At 38.9% G+C, this 12760-nt stretch overlaps 1 protein-coding gene across 3 annotated transcripts in view; it reads left to right on the top strand.

Moving 5' to 3' along the window:
• The window catches only part of LOC108261051 (signal-induced proliferation-associated 1-like protein 2), a 202331-nt gene that overhangs the window by 140700 nt on the left and 48871 nt on the right, over nt 1-12760 (top strand). For all 3 annotated transcript variants that reach the window (XM_017461868.3, XM_017461867.3, XM_017461866.3), the window contains 4 exons: nt 1095-1207; nt 1494-1576; nt 8023-8417; nt 10814-10961. In XM_017461868.3, the coding sequence (XP_017317357.1) occupies nt 1095-1207; nt 1494-1576; nt 8023-8417; nt 10814-10961 (739 nt within the window). The remainder of the gene's footprint in view (nt 1-1094; nt 1208-1493; nt 1577-8022; nt 8418-10813; nt 10962-12760) is intronic.

Here is a 12760-nt window from a genome sequence, read left to right as displayed (position 1 = left end):
AAAAACTTCCTAAGATGATATTAGGAAGAAACCTTGAGAGGAACCAGACTCAGAAGGGAACCCATCCTCATCTGGGTAACAACAGATAGTGTGAAAGTAAAAAAAGTTCATTATGGTTTTTACATGATGTCTTTGTTGAGCTAGTCCACTGTTCACTAAAGGAGACCTGAGTACAAAATTGTATGTGGTAACTGCAGTCCCAAGGCCATAGTAGCAACTGTGGTCCCAGCAAGCACAGCAAGAATGTCCATGTGGAATTGAGGTCCAAAACCATTTCATGGTACTTTCACGGTACCATCCTAAGCAATCTCCAGGCTGTAGCCTCCAGTTCATGAGAGCTCCATCCAGAGGTAGGGCATCCAGATGGATCAGGCAGGTCCGGAGAGCAGAAAGGGTCAGGATCACTGGCATTTTCCTAAAATCATGTGTGGTTCGACAGAAGGAGAGAGGGAGAGGGAGGTAAAGAGAGGGAGAGATCATTAGGTATGCTTACTATCCCGTGATGGATAAGAATGTGTACTTTGCATAAAAGAAAGTCTATTCTTGGTAAGCTTGAGTAAACAAATATGTTTTCAGCCTAGACTTAAACACAGGTACTATGGCGTGAGACTGTTTAGTGCTTTATAGATTAATAATAGTATTTTATAATCAATGAGAAATTTCACTGGGAGCCAATGCAGTGTGGATAAGATAGTGGGATGTGGTCATATTTTCTGGTCACTAGTCCTCAAACATTTAGATGCACACCTCTAATGCTGTAATCTTTTCTGTCAGAAAGGCTACTAGTCTCATAAGTAAAACTGTTAGTAATGAAAGAAGAAGATCTAAACATTTTGCACTAAACACTAAGATAAGCTTTGGCCATATAAAAAAAATAAATAAATGTTTTGTTTTATTGTATAAGTGAGATCCTCAATATTTCTAAAATCAGCCTCAGGAGAAGATCTCTGAAGAACAATATTTTGTGTGAATTAAATTAGATATACCCTGCTAAAATCACATGAACAAAATCTCAAACTACATTGAATTCAATCTGAATCTCCAGTAAGAAGGATTAATGGGCATTAACCTTGCTGAGTGTGTACTTCCTTCAGGTGTCATTCACCTATACTGCACGAGCAATCATCTGATCCTCCTGCCCAAGACATAGGAGGTGATGAAAGCTTGAAAGAGAAACAACCAATGTTGGAGAGGGCACGCTCTGCAGGTACGATGCAATTCAAGACTGAATCTCAAATAGCTCTCTGTTTGGCCATACTCCGTATGTATGGTATAATATGGAAATTGTTTCAGTAACAAAATTTATATAAATATAACACCAAAGAGCCAGTAACCACTGTAGCCATTCTTCTAGAACTGAGAGCTAATACTGATGATACTGTATATAGATAGTTGTTATGGACATAATTTATTAAAAGCGTTTGTTCTCCATCTATTCTATCGTAGATATTATGTGAGTATATCTTAGAGTTTTTGTGTTCTTCCCCATCCAGAGGCCAAGTGGCACACTCCTTCAACAAAGATACTCAACTCTCTGAATGAGAGAGGCAAAGACTCGCCTAACAAACTGGCCCGGGTGAGTTTCCTTCTGACTTTAACTACTTGCACTTTCTGTGCAGCTAAGGATGTAGAAATACCCTTGCCCTGATTGTTACAGCATTTTTACAATCACTTTTAAAACATTTGGCAGACAAACTTATCCAGGGCAACTTACGGAAATGCTTTGAATACTCTATGAATAAATACATCCTCATACTGTTTCACTAGATCAGGGACTAAGAGTACTGTTAGTCTAGTATGAAATTAATATGAAAAGACATGGATTTTTTTAAAATAACAAAGTACTTTTTGAACAGGTATGTTTTTAGACATTTAAAAACAGGCAGTGAGTCAGCTATTCAGACATCTAGGGGAAGTTAATTCCACCAACTTAGGTGTCAGGAAAGCAAACAGCCTTGCAGATTTGATTCATTCCAACAAGGTATGGATAGGTCCTGCTTGCTCCCTCTATATTGTGTTTGTTTTTAAGTGTTTTTTATTTTATTTTTTACATGACATCTTTGTTACTCCTGTGATCACACATTACATACAGTCATGTGAAAAAATAAGTACACCCCATGGAAATGGTTGTTTTATTAATATATAAAGTGCATATTATTAAAAGTGATACACTCTATCAAATGACACAAAAAATTGACAGATCGGTCACATGGGAAAAAGTAACTACACCCCTACATTTATCACACCCTCAAATAGATAAATACATAATTCCACTGAAAGGAAAATCATTTACAAGTGGAGTAGATTTCAAATGACTGCCAAATTGTCCAGAACTGGCCCAGAAAATTCAGCCCAACAGCAGACCATCTGATGCAAAAAGAAGTCTCCATGGACCCCAAAATTTCAACACAAGATCTGCTAGTATAGGTTTAAATGTCTGCATACCATCTTAAGGCTGCTTTATCCTGCTGTGTTAACATGTATGTGCACTGTGACGCAGAGAGGGGAGTCCAACGAACTAAGAACACATTGTGTGTATCTTTGGTGTTGGGTGAACTGTGTCGGGAGTACTGATTGGTTGGCTGGGAGGAGGGTCTGAAATGTGTCCGTGGAGACAGTTTGATGAGACATCGTTACATTTATTATGTGGGTTTAATCAGTTATAAATTGTAAATTGTTATTATAAATTATAAATACAAAGAGCACTAAAAATACAAAACATGTGCTGTAAACTGTAAACTATTTGATAGAGGACCAGCAATAGGTATATCTGTATCAGCAATATGTTTAGTGTTCCATAAAGTGTCTGATGCAGCTTTATAAAAGTAGTGTACAATGTTTTTGAGTCATGCTGGGGAAGGTGTTTGACAGCTGTGCACTGGGAGACAGCAGGGTGTTGAGGAAGAATGGTCTGCACTTATATAGCAAGAAACTGTTGCAGAGTTTGCTGGTGTTAGCATGGATGCTCCTGTACGTTCTTCATTCTTCAGCCTCTGCAGGAAATGGAGGCACTGCTGGACCTTCTTGGCTAGGCAGGTTGTGGTGAGAGTCCAGGAGAGGTCATCTGCCATGTGCACACCAAGAAACTTGGAGCTTTTGACTCTCTTCACAGTTGTACTGTTGATGTTCAGTGGTGAGTGCTCTACTCAGGTGCTCCTGCAGTTGACAATCATTTCTTTAGTCTTAGCAACATTAAGAGATAAATTATTGTCTCTACACCATTCTGCGAACTAGTTCACCTCCTCCCTTATGCTGACTCATCAATGTTGCTGATGAGGCTCACAACTGTAGTGTCATCAGCAAACCTGATGATGTGATTTGATCTGTACTGTACTTTGTTGCACTGTCATGAGTCAGCAAGGTAACAACTCTGGGGAGCACCGGTGTTCAGTGTCATGGAACTGGAGGTGGAGGTGCTGATCTTGATGGGCTGGGGTCTCCCAGCTAAAAAGTCCTGGATCCAGTTGCAAAGTGAGGTTGTTTTCAGTTGTTGTAGGACGATTGTGTTGAACTGTGCTGAACTGAAGTCTATGAATAGCATCTTTACATAGTTGTCCAGATGGGTCAGAGAAAGGTGAATGGTAACTGATATGGTGTCCTCTTTTGAGCGGTTGTGGTGTAAAGACTGCTTTATATGTATTTCATGACTAGCTGCTCAAAGCACTTCATGATGATAGGTGTGAGTGCAACGGGTTGGTAGTCATTCAGGCAGGACACAGATCATTTCTTCCGCACAGGGATGATGGTGGTCATCTTGAAGTACATAGGGAAGACTGCTTGGCTAAGGAAAATGTTGAAAATGTCTGTGAGGACATCTGCAATGTGACCATCACGTTACCATCAAGAGCACCCGGCCAAGTATGTTGTCAGAACCTATAGCTTTTTCTGGATTAACTCTGGACAGAGTCTTCCTGAGTTTTCTACTGTAGACAGATAAAGTGCTTGGTCAGTTGGAGTTGGGGTTGTCTTTCCCACTGGCATGTTGTTCTGTGCTTTGAACTGTGAGTAGAAATCATTCAGTCCATAAAGGAGCAAGATCACAGATCACTGTCACTATCACAGAGAAGTGATGAAGTCTATTTGTAGTCTGTGATGTAACATATAGCTTCTGTCCTTGGTGTTTAGAAATTGATCATGGATTATTTCTGCATATCTGTGTAGAGGGCCCTCAGAGCAGGTTCTTACCTGATTCAGGATCGGTCTGGTATTTTTCTGAAGTTGTCTGAATGCTGGGATTGGCATACAAGAGATTTGGTCCAAGCAGGTGAGATGGGGGAAGGGTGCGAATATTTGCGTAAACAAGGCCTAAAGTGTTTGTTCCACGGGTTGTAAAATCAACATGCTGGTGGAATTTTACCAGCACTGATTTCAGGTTTGCATAGTAAAGTCCCTGGAGACAATGAAAAATCTTTCAGGGTGTGCTCTCTGTAAGTTACTGATAGCCCATTAGAGTTCACTGAGGGCTTTTCTAGCGTTAGTGCCAGATGGAATGTACATCGTGACAATAAGCATGGCAGTACACCATGTTAGGTTTAAATCCTCTAGAAACAGATTCGCAGTTAAATAACATTACTCTGTTCCAATTCACATCCTTCAAAGCATGTTTTGTTTACTCTCACAATCCTCCAAACACACCCAAAGTCTCCATAAAATATATGAGACAGCAGTGTATCCTACAAAAACGTAACATGTGAAAACAACTCGGAGAGTAAGCTGAACTAACCAACAAAATTACCAAGACAAAAAGCTCCAGTAAGAGAAAAGGCCCCTACCGACTTCAAGTCTGATAAACACTGTGCACACAATAACAAATATAATGTCCTTAACTTTTAAAGACTTGTAACAAATAATATAACAGTGTAGCACGTAAAGCAGAGGAGATAACACTAATAAAATTAAATAAACAGAAACTCTATCCCAGTCAGAGCATCAAAACAGAGAAGCACATTAATACTGAAGTAAATTTAAGAGGAATGAGTCCACAAAATCTAGGCGAAGTAATGCACCGACAATATCTTCAATAAAAATCCGAATTCTGTAGAGCTGGAAGGCTGAGTGCAAAAAATAAAAATAATAGAAGAGCGAAAAAGACGCCGCTGTGTAGGTGATGCAGTTCAACCTGATATCAAGAGTTTAACATAGTCTCCTGCTTCCTCCGCTGAAATAAAGTTCTTCTGAACACCATTATATGTAATGCAAAGCTGAGCTGGGTGAAGTATTCCATAGCGAGCGCCCTCAATACCACGAAGTTGATGCCGAATCTCGTTAAATGCGGCTCGGGCCCGGGCTGTCTTGGCTGTGTAGTCAGGGAAAACAGAGATGGTCAAATCCCTCACTTTAATCCGCTGGATCTCTCTTGCACGGCGTAAAATGTCAACACAGTCACTGTGATGGTAGAATCTGCACACAATAGCTCGTGGTCGTTCACCAGGCTTGGGCTTCAGCTAAAGGAGCCGGTGGGACCGGTCCAAAACCGGCTCCTTCTCCTGACCAAATACTTCTTTTAACAAGGCCGTTACAGCAGCAGTTGTACAGGTGTCAGCGCCCTCTGGAACTCCGACTATCCTAACGTTATTGCGCCGTGACCTCGACTCCAAATCCTCACATTTATTCTCTAATTGAATCACAGTTGCAGTGAGAGACTCGATAGTAGTCTTCATATGAACTATGTCATCGGTGCAACCAGAGAGCGCGTGCCCCATTTCCCCAACAGTACCTTTCAGTGTTGATATGGTAGCCTCGGTAGCAACTTTATCATTAGCCAGCTGTGTTTTCACGGCCTGCAGGTCAAGCTGGATAGTAGACAGCGCACCCCTGAGAGTCTCTGGGAGCTTCTGGAGCTCCTTTTTAAAAATATTGGTGATGTCCTTCCTCATTAAAGCCAGCAGCTCAAGCCTGAGTGCGGCGAAGTCAGGGTCACCGCTTGGCGACGTGGGTTCGGGGGGAGAAGGGTGCACGCTCATGGTGTGCACACTTGGCCTCAGTCGTGTCTGAATGCTACCACGGGTTTTCGTGATCTTTCCAGACATTTTAACTTGCCACAAAGTTAAAAGTACAAATAGGGAAACGGAGTAGAATAAGTCAAAATATATTGTATGACTGAAAAGCGCAAATTAATTACAATTTTAATTGAAATCAGCAGGAGCCTCCATCTTCGCGTCCTACTCCATCGAATTCCGAATTTTTTCCTTTTTATTTAATTGCGAATCTGTTTTTAGAGGATTTAAACCTAACATGGTGAACAAATTATATTATAGAATTCAGGCAATTTTACTGGGGTTATCTCATACAGTGTAGTAAGTATTAATCTGGAAAGACCTTTGTAATATTACAGTCTAAAACTGAATTTAAAGAGAAGCAAATCAGTAAATGAATCACATGTAAATGAATCACATGAAAATGAATCACATGAAAATGAATCATACGTAAAGGAATCACATGTAAATAAGCATGGCAGTAAACTCACTGGGGCGGTAGTATGGCCAGCACTTCACAGTCATAAACTCCACCAGCCCAACTAGCTGAATGGCTGCATCCAGAAAGCTGTCGTTGAGCCATGTTTCCATAAGTACAAAAACACACCAGTCCCTGAGTTCACACCGGATAGTTAGCTGTAGTCGGAGGAAGTCCAGTTTATTGTTGAGGGAACGATGTTAGAGCCAGATGCCTAGGGTTAGCCTTTAGTTAGCTCACTTATTGCACTTCTGCTTACTGGTTGACCCTGGTTCACGATGCAGCCCAAGGTCATGTAGCTCTTCCTAAAGTCCATCATTTATTTCTCCTGAGCTTTGGTTTCCAATGTTCAGGAGAAGTTGGAGATGACAGACATGTTCACCAGTGTTTCTGATGCACATCCCTGGTAAAAGTTTTCCAGCTGGTGTGGACTAGTGGTCGACTGATATGGGTTGTTTAATTGCAGATGAATATATCTAGAAAGCAGTGTGGCCTTTTGGCCAATATGAGGCTGATATAACACAAATTTATTTAGACTAAATTAGACATACAGAAAATTAGATTAGAGGGGAATCACCAGATTTGTTTGAGTTGACAGAAAGTCTATAGTAATTCAAATAATCATTCTTTACAACTGTGGTGAGCAGAAAAGCATCTCAGAATCCGTAGCACATCAAACCTTGAGGTGTAAGGGCAGAAGAAGACAACAGCAGAAGACCACATCAAGTTCCATTTATGTCAGCCAAGAACAGAACGCTGAGCCTATCATGGGCACAGACTCACTGAAACTGAACAGTTGAAGACTGGAAAAAGACCAGGTGATTTTTTTCTAATCTTCTACTGTTGTTGCCCATCCACCTCAAGGTTGATGCTTTGTGCTTGCTGAGCACACCCACAGAACTGTCACTCACTCATTGTTTTTTGTTTTTCCACACCATTCTGTGTAAACTCTAGAGACTTGTCTGTGAAATTCCCAGGTGATCAGCAGTTTCTGAAATACTCACACCAGCCCATCTGGTACCAACAACCATGCCACGATCAAAGTCACAGAGATCACACTTTTTTTTTTTCATTCTGATGTTTGATGTGAACATTACCTGAAGCTCATGACCTGTATTTGCATGATTTTTTTGTATTGTGCTGCTGCCATATGATTGGCTGATTAGATAACTTATTGAATGTGCAGCTATACAGGTGTTCCTAATAAAGTGGATGTTGAGTGTATTTAAACACCTCTTGACTAGTAGATTAAGATGAAGTCCAAATGTAACATTTTAAGGTCCTTAATTAAGAGCATCATTAAAAAATGTTAAATTCACTCATTTTGACAGATAATAATATCTAAAGCGACTTACAATTATACTCAGATTTTGAGAAATGGCAGCATGGCAGTGCTGTAATTTGAACTTTCCCTGTCCGTGAGCCTTAAGTGGAGAACCACCAACATTCATACACTTTCTTTTTATATATGGAAATGGATATGCAGACTACTGGAAATTGCCTGCCTGTTATGGTCATTTATTATCACAAATAAATATATCTATGTATATTTGTACATGTGTTTACCAGGGCAGAGATAAGACCTCCAGCCACTCAAGCATCACGCTGTCAAGCAGTGCCTCTAGCAGTAATAGTGATGAGAAACACTTTGGTTCAGGTGACCTGATGGACCCAGAGTTGTTGGGTCTCACCTACATCAAAGGAGCTTCGACTGACAGTGGCATAGATACAACACACTGCTGTGCACAAGTTCCACTCACAGGGGATACCCTTGCTGCCATGGAACACCTGGTGCTGCAACACCAGGCAGCAGAGGACCAGGGACACACTTGGACTCAGGAGCATCCAGAGAACAGAGACAAGAAACCTGTACAGCTGTACCTGCCTCAGAGTTATACCATGACCAGACAAACAGGCATTAACAGCGGCATGAGAGAGTTGAGAGAGATCTCATCACACTCAAGGTGAGAGAGACATTAATTAGATTTTATTCCATATAGCTATGTTTATATTTGCATATGATTAATAAATGTACATAAATGTAAATGTACAATGCCCTCCACTAATATTGGCACGCTTGGTAAATATGAGCAAAGAAGGCTGTGAAAAATTGTCTTTACCTTTTGATCTTTAGTTCATACAATTCACAAAAATACTCTGCTCTCATGGATATCAAACAAATACAAACACAACACAGGTTTATAAAAAAAAAATCTTTATTAAATATAGGTGTGCAACAATTATTGGCACCTCAATGAATTCATATGAGAAAAATATATTTGTAGTATATTCCCATTGATATTTTTTTTAAAAATTGTACACCTGGTTGACTAGGAACAGGAAACTTTTCAACCATGACTTCCTGTTTCACACGGGTATAAATATGAGATAACATAGGTCAAATTCCCTTATTCATTCATAACAATGAGTAAGACCAAGGAATATAGCTATTATGTGCTGCAAAAGGTTGTTGAGCTTCACAAAATGGGAAGTGACTATAAGAATATAGCAAAAGCATTTAAATGCCCATTTACACCATCAGGACAATAATTCCAGTCAACTGAAAATGTTGTTTATCAACCTGGATGTGTGTCTATATTGTTTCAACGCACTGTGAAGAGGATGGTTTTAGTGGCCACAAAATCTCCAAGGATTACAGGTGGAGAATTGCAGGAATTAGTTGCCTCTTTGGGGTCAGAAAATCTCCAAAACTACAATCCGAAGTCACCTACATCACCACAAATTGTTTAGAAGGATTTCAAGAAAAAAAGCATCTACTCTCATCCAAAAACAAACTGTGATGTGTAAAAGCATCTTCAGTTTGCCAGACACTACTGGAACTTCAAATGGAATTGGGTTCTATGGTCAAATGCAACCAAAATAGAGCTTTTTGGCAATAAACACCAGAGTTGATTTTGGTACACCCAGAGAGATAGCCATATGGAAAAGAACCTCATGCCCATGGTTAAATATGGTGGTTGCTCTTTAATGTTTTGGGGCTGTTTTTCTGCCAGAGGACCTGGACATTTTGTTAGGATACATGGCCTCATGGACTCTATCAAATGTCAACAAATATTATATGAAAACCTGACTGCCTCTGCCTTAAAGCTTAAAATTGGCCATATTTGGATCTTCCAGCAGGACAATGATTCAAATCATACATAACAAATCAACACAAAAATGGTTTACTGACCACAAAATCAAGGTCCTGCCATGGCCAACCCAGTCCCCTGACTTGAAACCCATAGAAAACATGTGGGGTGAACTGAAGAGGAGAGTCCACCAGCATGGGCTTCACAGTTTGAAGGATCTGGAGAGATGCTGTATGGAGGTATGGTCTCAGACGCCTTGTCATGTATTCTCCAACCTCATGTGATTTTTTTTTTTTTATTTTAACAAAAGATCAAAAGGTTAAACAAAAAGACAATTTTTCACAGCCTTCTTTGCTCATATTTACCAAGGGTGCCAATATTAGTGGAGGGCACTGTACATGGCTAAATCAAAGTGATTAATCACTTTCCTTACAGCAAATTAAAAAATATTTGTGTCGCATTGTCTTTGAGAAGCATAATATTGTGAGGCTTACCTTGGGCGACTATGGTGTTCTCCCTAGACTTTTTCTAAGGAATATGTTTAAACTTAAATGTTCATTCAGAATGCACTGTTTAATAACGTACTTACAATTTAGATTTTCTTCAGAATTATCCTTCTGGGAAACACCTAACATAATAAATTACAGCAAAACCTCCTTCCCCAACCCTTCAGTTGAAGGTTTGTGTTTATATCCCAGGGGAGCTGACTAAATAAGTTCAGAATATTTGGCAGTATTTTTGGTGTATCATATATGAGGCATGTTTCTGTCAGACAAAACACAGTGAATCTATGATTTATAATTATTTAATGTACTATGATCACTTTGAATTCAATCGATTTGTTATTTAATAAAAATAAAAAGTAATTTAAAAATGTCGGGATCAGATTATACTAGCTTTTTCAATGATAATTTTCTTTATTTTAACCATTAATTTTAATCTTAATTTTAATTAACCATTTAATGTTACCTTCCTGCTCCCATCAGCATCCTACCATTCTGAAAACTATAAGCTCCTGCTCCAGCTGTATTGGTAACTATTGGCTGACTAAGATGAAAGTCAAAATCAATATTTACTGTAAAAAGCACACAAAAAAAATAAAAGTCTGTTCTATTTTGTTCTTGGGAAATTAAATAGTCAGTTCAGTTTGCAGTATTTCTGACACAGACCTATGACTGATTTTTCTCTTTGACCTTGCTGTGTTTATGACTTTGTACCTGAAGTTGCAGATGCATTTTAGGCTCCATTTTGCCTTGTGTACTTTACAGACAGCTGTACTTGGTGGAGGAAATGTGCCATATCCAGGAAGGAGAAAGAGAAAGAGAGGAGGGGTGCAGGGACCAGTCAGACATGACAAAGGAGTACCTAAAGGTTATGCATTCAGACAGTCTGCCTGGAGAAGAGGTCTGCAGGAAGGTAAACTGAATTGCACAGCAGCCTTTTTCTTAATGTGAAATACTATTGGACTCTATGATATACTTCAGACCTGATGTAGAAAATTCTGTGAATTTAATTATTTGCAATCAGTGACCATATTCATTTTCTGTTTCATTATTATTAAGACCAGTCCTTTTTCACATAAAGATACTGAAAACCTTATTACTATTATTTATTTCAAATGAATACATACCATAAGAGAATAGTTTGATCTAGTGTGATCAATGAATTATAGTTTTAAGGTATTTAAAACAAAAAGTCTCAGTATCTGAATCTCAAACAACAGCTACATCCGCTCAAAAATTCATAATGCTAGTGGGATTGTCAAGCATTTACATGCCAACCTGTGACATCTAACATGCTACTGACAGCAAGGTGCACAGGTCTATTTGTACCTTTAGTAGCATAAAGAGAGATTATACTTATTAAGTTCAACTCTGTGTTTTTCCCCTTACAACCGTGCTTTCCTTAACTGAAATGATATCATGATATCATGACCCTGTACACTAAAGCTCCACTTAATAGAGAATTACTAAACCAGCCGTCTGTGCGTGTCTGCTTCAGTAATATTGTAAACAAAGGAAATGGTCTACAGAGATGTTGTTCAAGCCAAACTAATTCAGTTCAGATGAACTGTTTACTGTGTTTAATCTGAACCAGATTTAAGTTCCTGCAAGTGACAGTTAGTGTGTAATAAGTGTAAAATTATATCACTGCTATCCTAAAACCAAGGATGGAAATAAGTGCAATTGAAGTTAAATTTATGTTTTAACTTTATTAATTAAAGCTGCAGTATCAAACTTTTTTGGTTAAAAATGAACAAAAATCGATTATTGAGCAAGTACATAAAAAAATCAGTGTTCAAAACTCTCTCCTTACCTTACTCCAATTCACAATGGTAAGCTTAAAATAATGATTTATAATTTGAACTGTTGGTTGGATTTTGAGGGAAATCTCAGTTTGACGTCATTTGTCTTTGTCTGGTTACATCATGTCTGTAAGCAGAAATTAGATGACCTGGCTACTATTTTGTGTGTAGGGGTGCTATGGACGGGGGAGTGTTTGTAGCTTGTTCCTACTACATTTCCTTAGAATTTAAACTTGTCATCTAGATGGCTGCTTTTAAACTGGATAGTTCTAAATGGCAATCATTATTGACATCTGGGGAATAACCTGTTGTCAAAACCAAGAAACCTCAAATTGTGGAGAGCCTGCAATCAAAAAGTGACTAGTCTGTGCTAAAATAAGAATAAATATCTGCATAGCTTTTGAGAGTTGGCGACAACCCAGAGATCTGAAAGAATTGAAGACTGATGCAGAGATGACTTATTTTCTGCTGAACAGGTAAGACATTTCTGTGGCTCAATAGTTAGTTAGCTAACATTAGCACACTTGTTCGCTTGATTCAGCTAGGTATCGAGCTTCCTATGTTTTTTTTTTTGTTGTTGTTGCTGTGGTCAGTGTGCTAAAACCATCAGATTCATCCGCACAGAGGGACAGTGCCGAAGCATAAACCACGTTAAAAAAAAAATCTCTGCAAGAAACTTGCAATTTCATGTTTCAAACAGAGATGACGATAGAGAGGCTGGGATACATTCTTTTAAATTTTAAAACAGGGTGAGATTGTGGCCTGAATTAATTACCAAGTTTTCTAGTTTGGTCTGTAAGCAATTTGGTTTTATATGTATAGCACTTTTAACAATAGACATGGTCACAAAGCAGCTTTACAGTAATATATAAATTCAGGATATACATATTAAATTTAGAAATACATCCCT

Source organism: Ictalurus punctatus, chromosome 3, assembly GCF_001660625.3.
Source record: "Ictalurus punctatus breed USDA103 chromosome 3, Coco_2.0, whole genome shotgun sequence".
NCBI classification, from domain to species: Eukaryota; Metazoa; Chordata; class Actinopteri; order Siluriformes; family Ictaluridae; genus Ictalurus; species Ictalurus punctatus.
The sequence above is the reverse complement of the archived record's forward strand: the minus strand, read 5'-3'. Positions and strand labels throughout refer to the sequence as shown.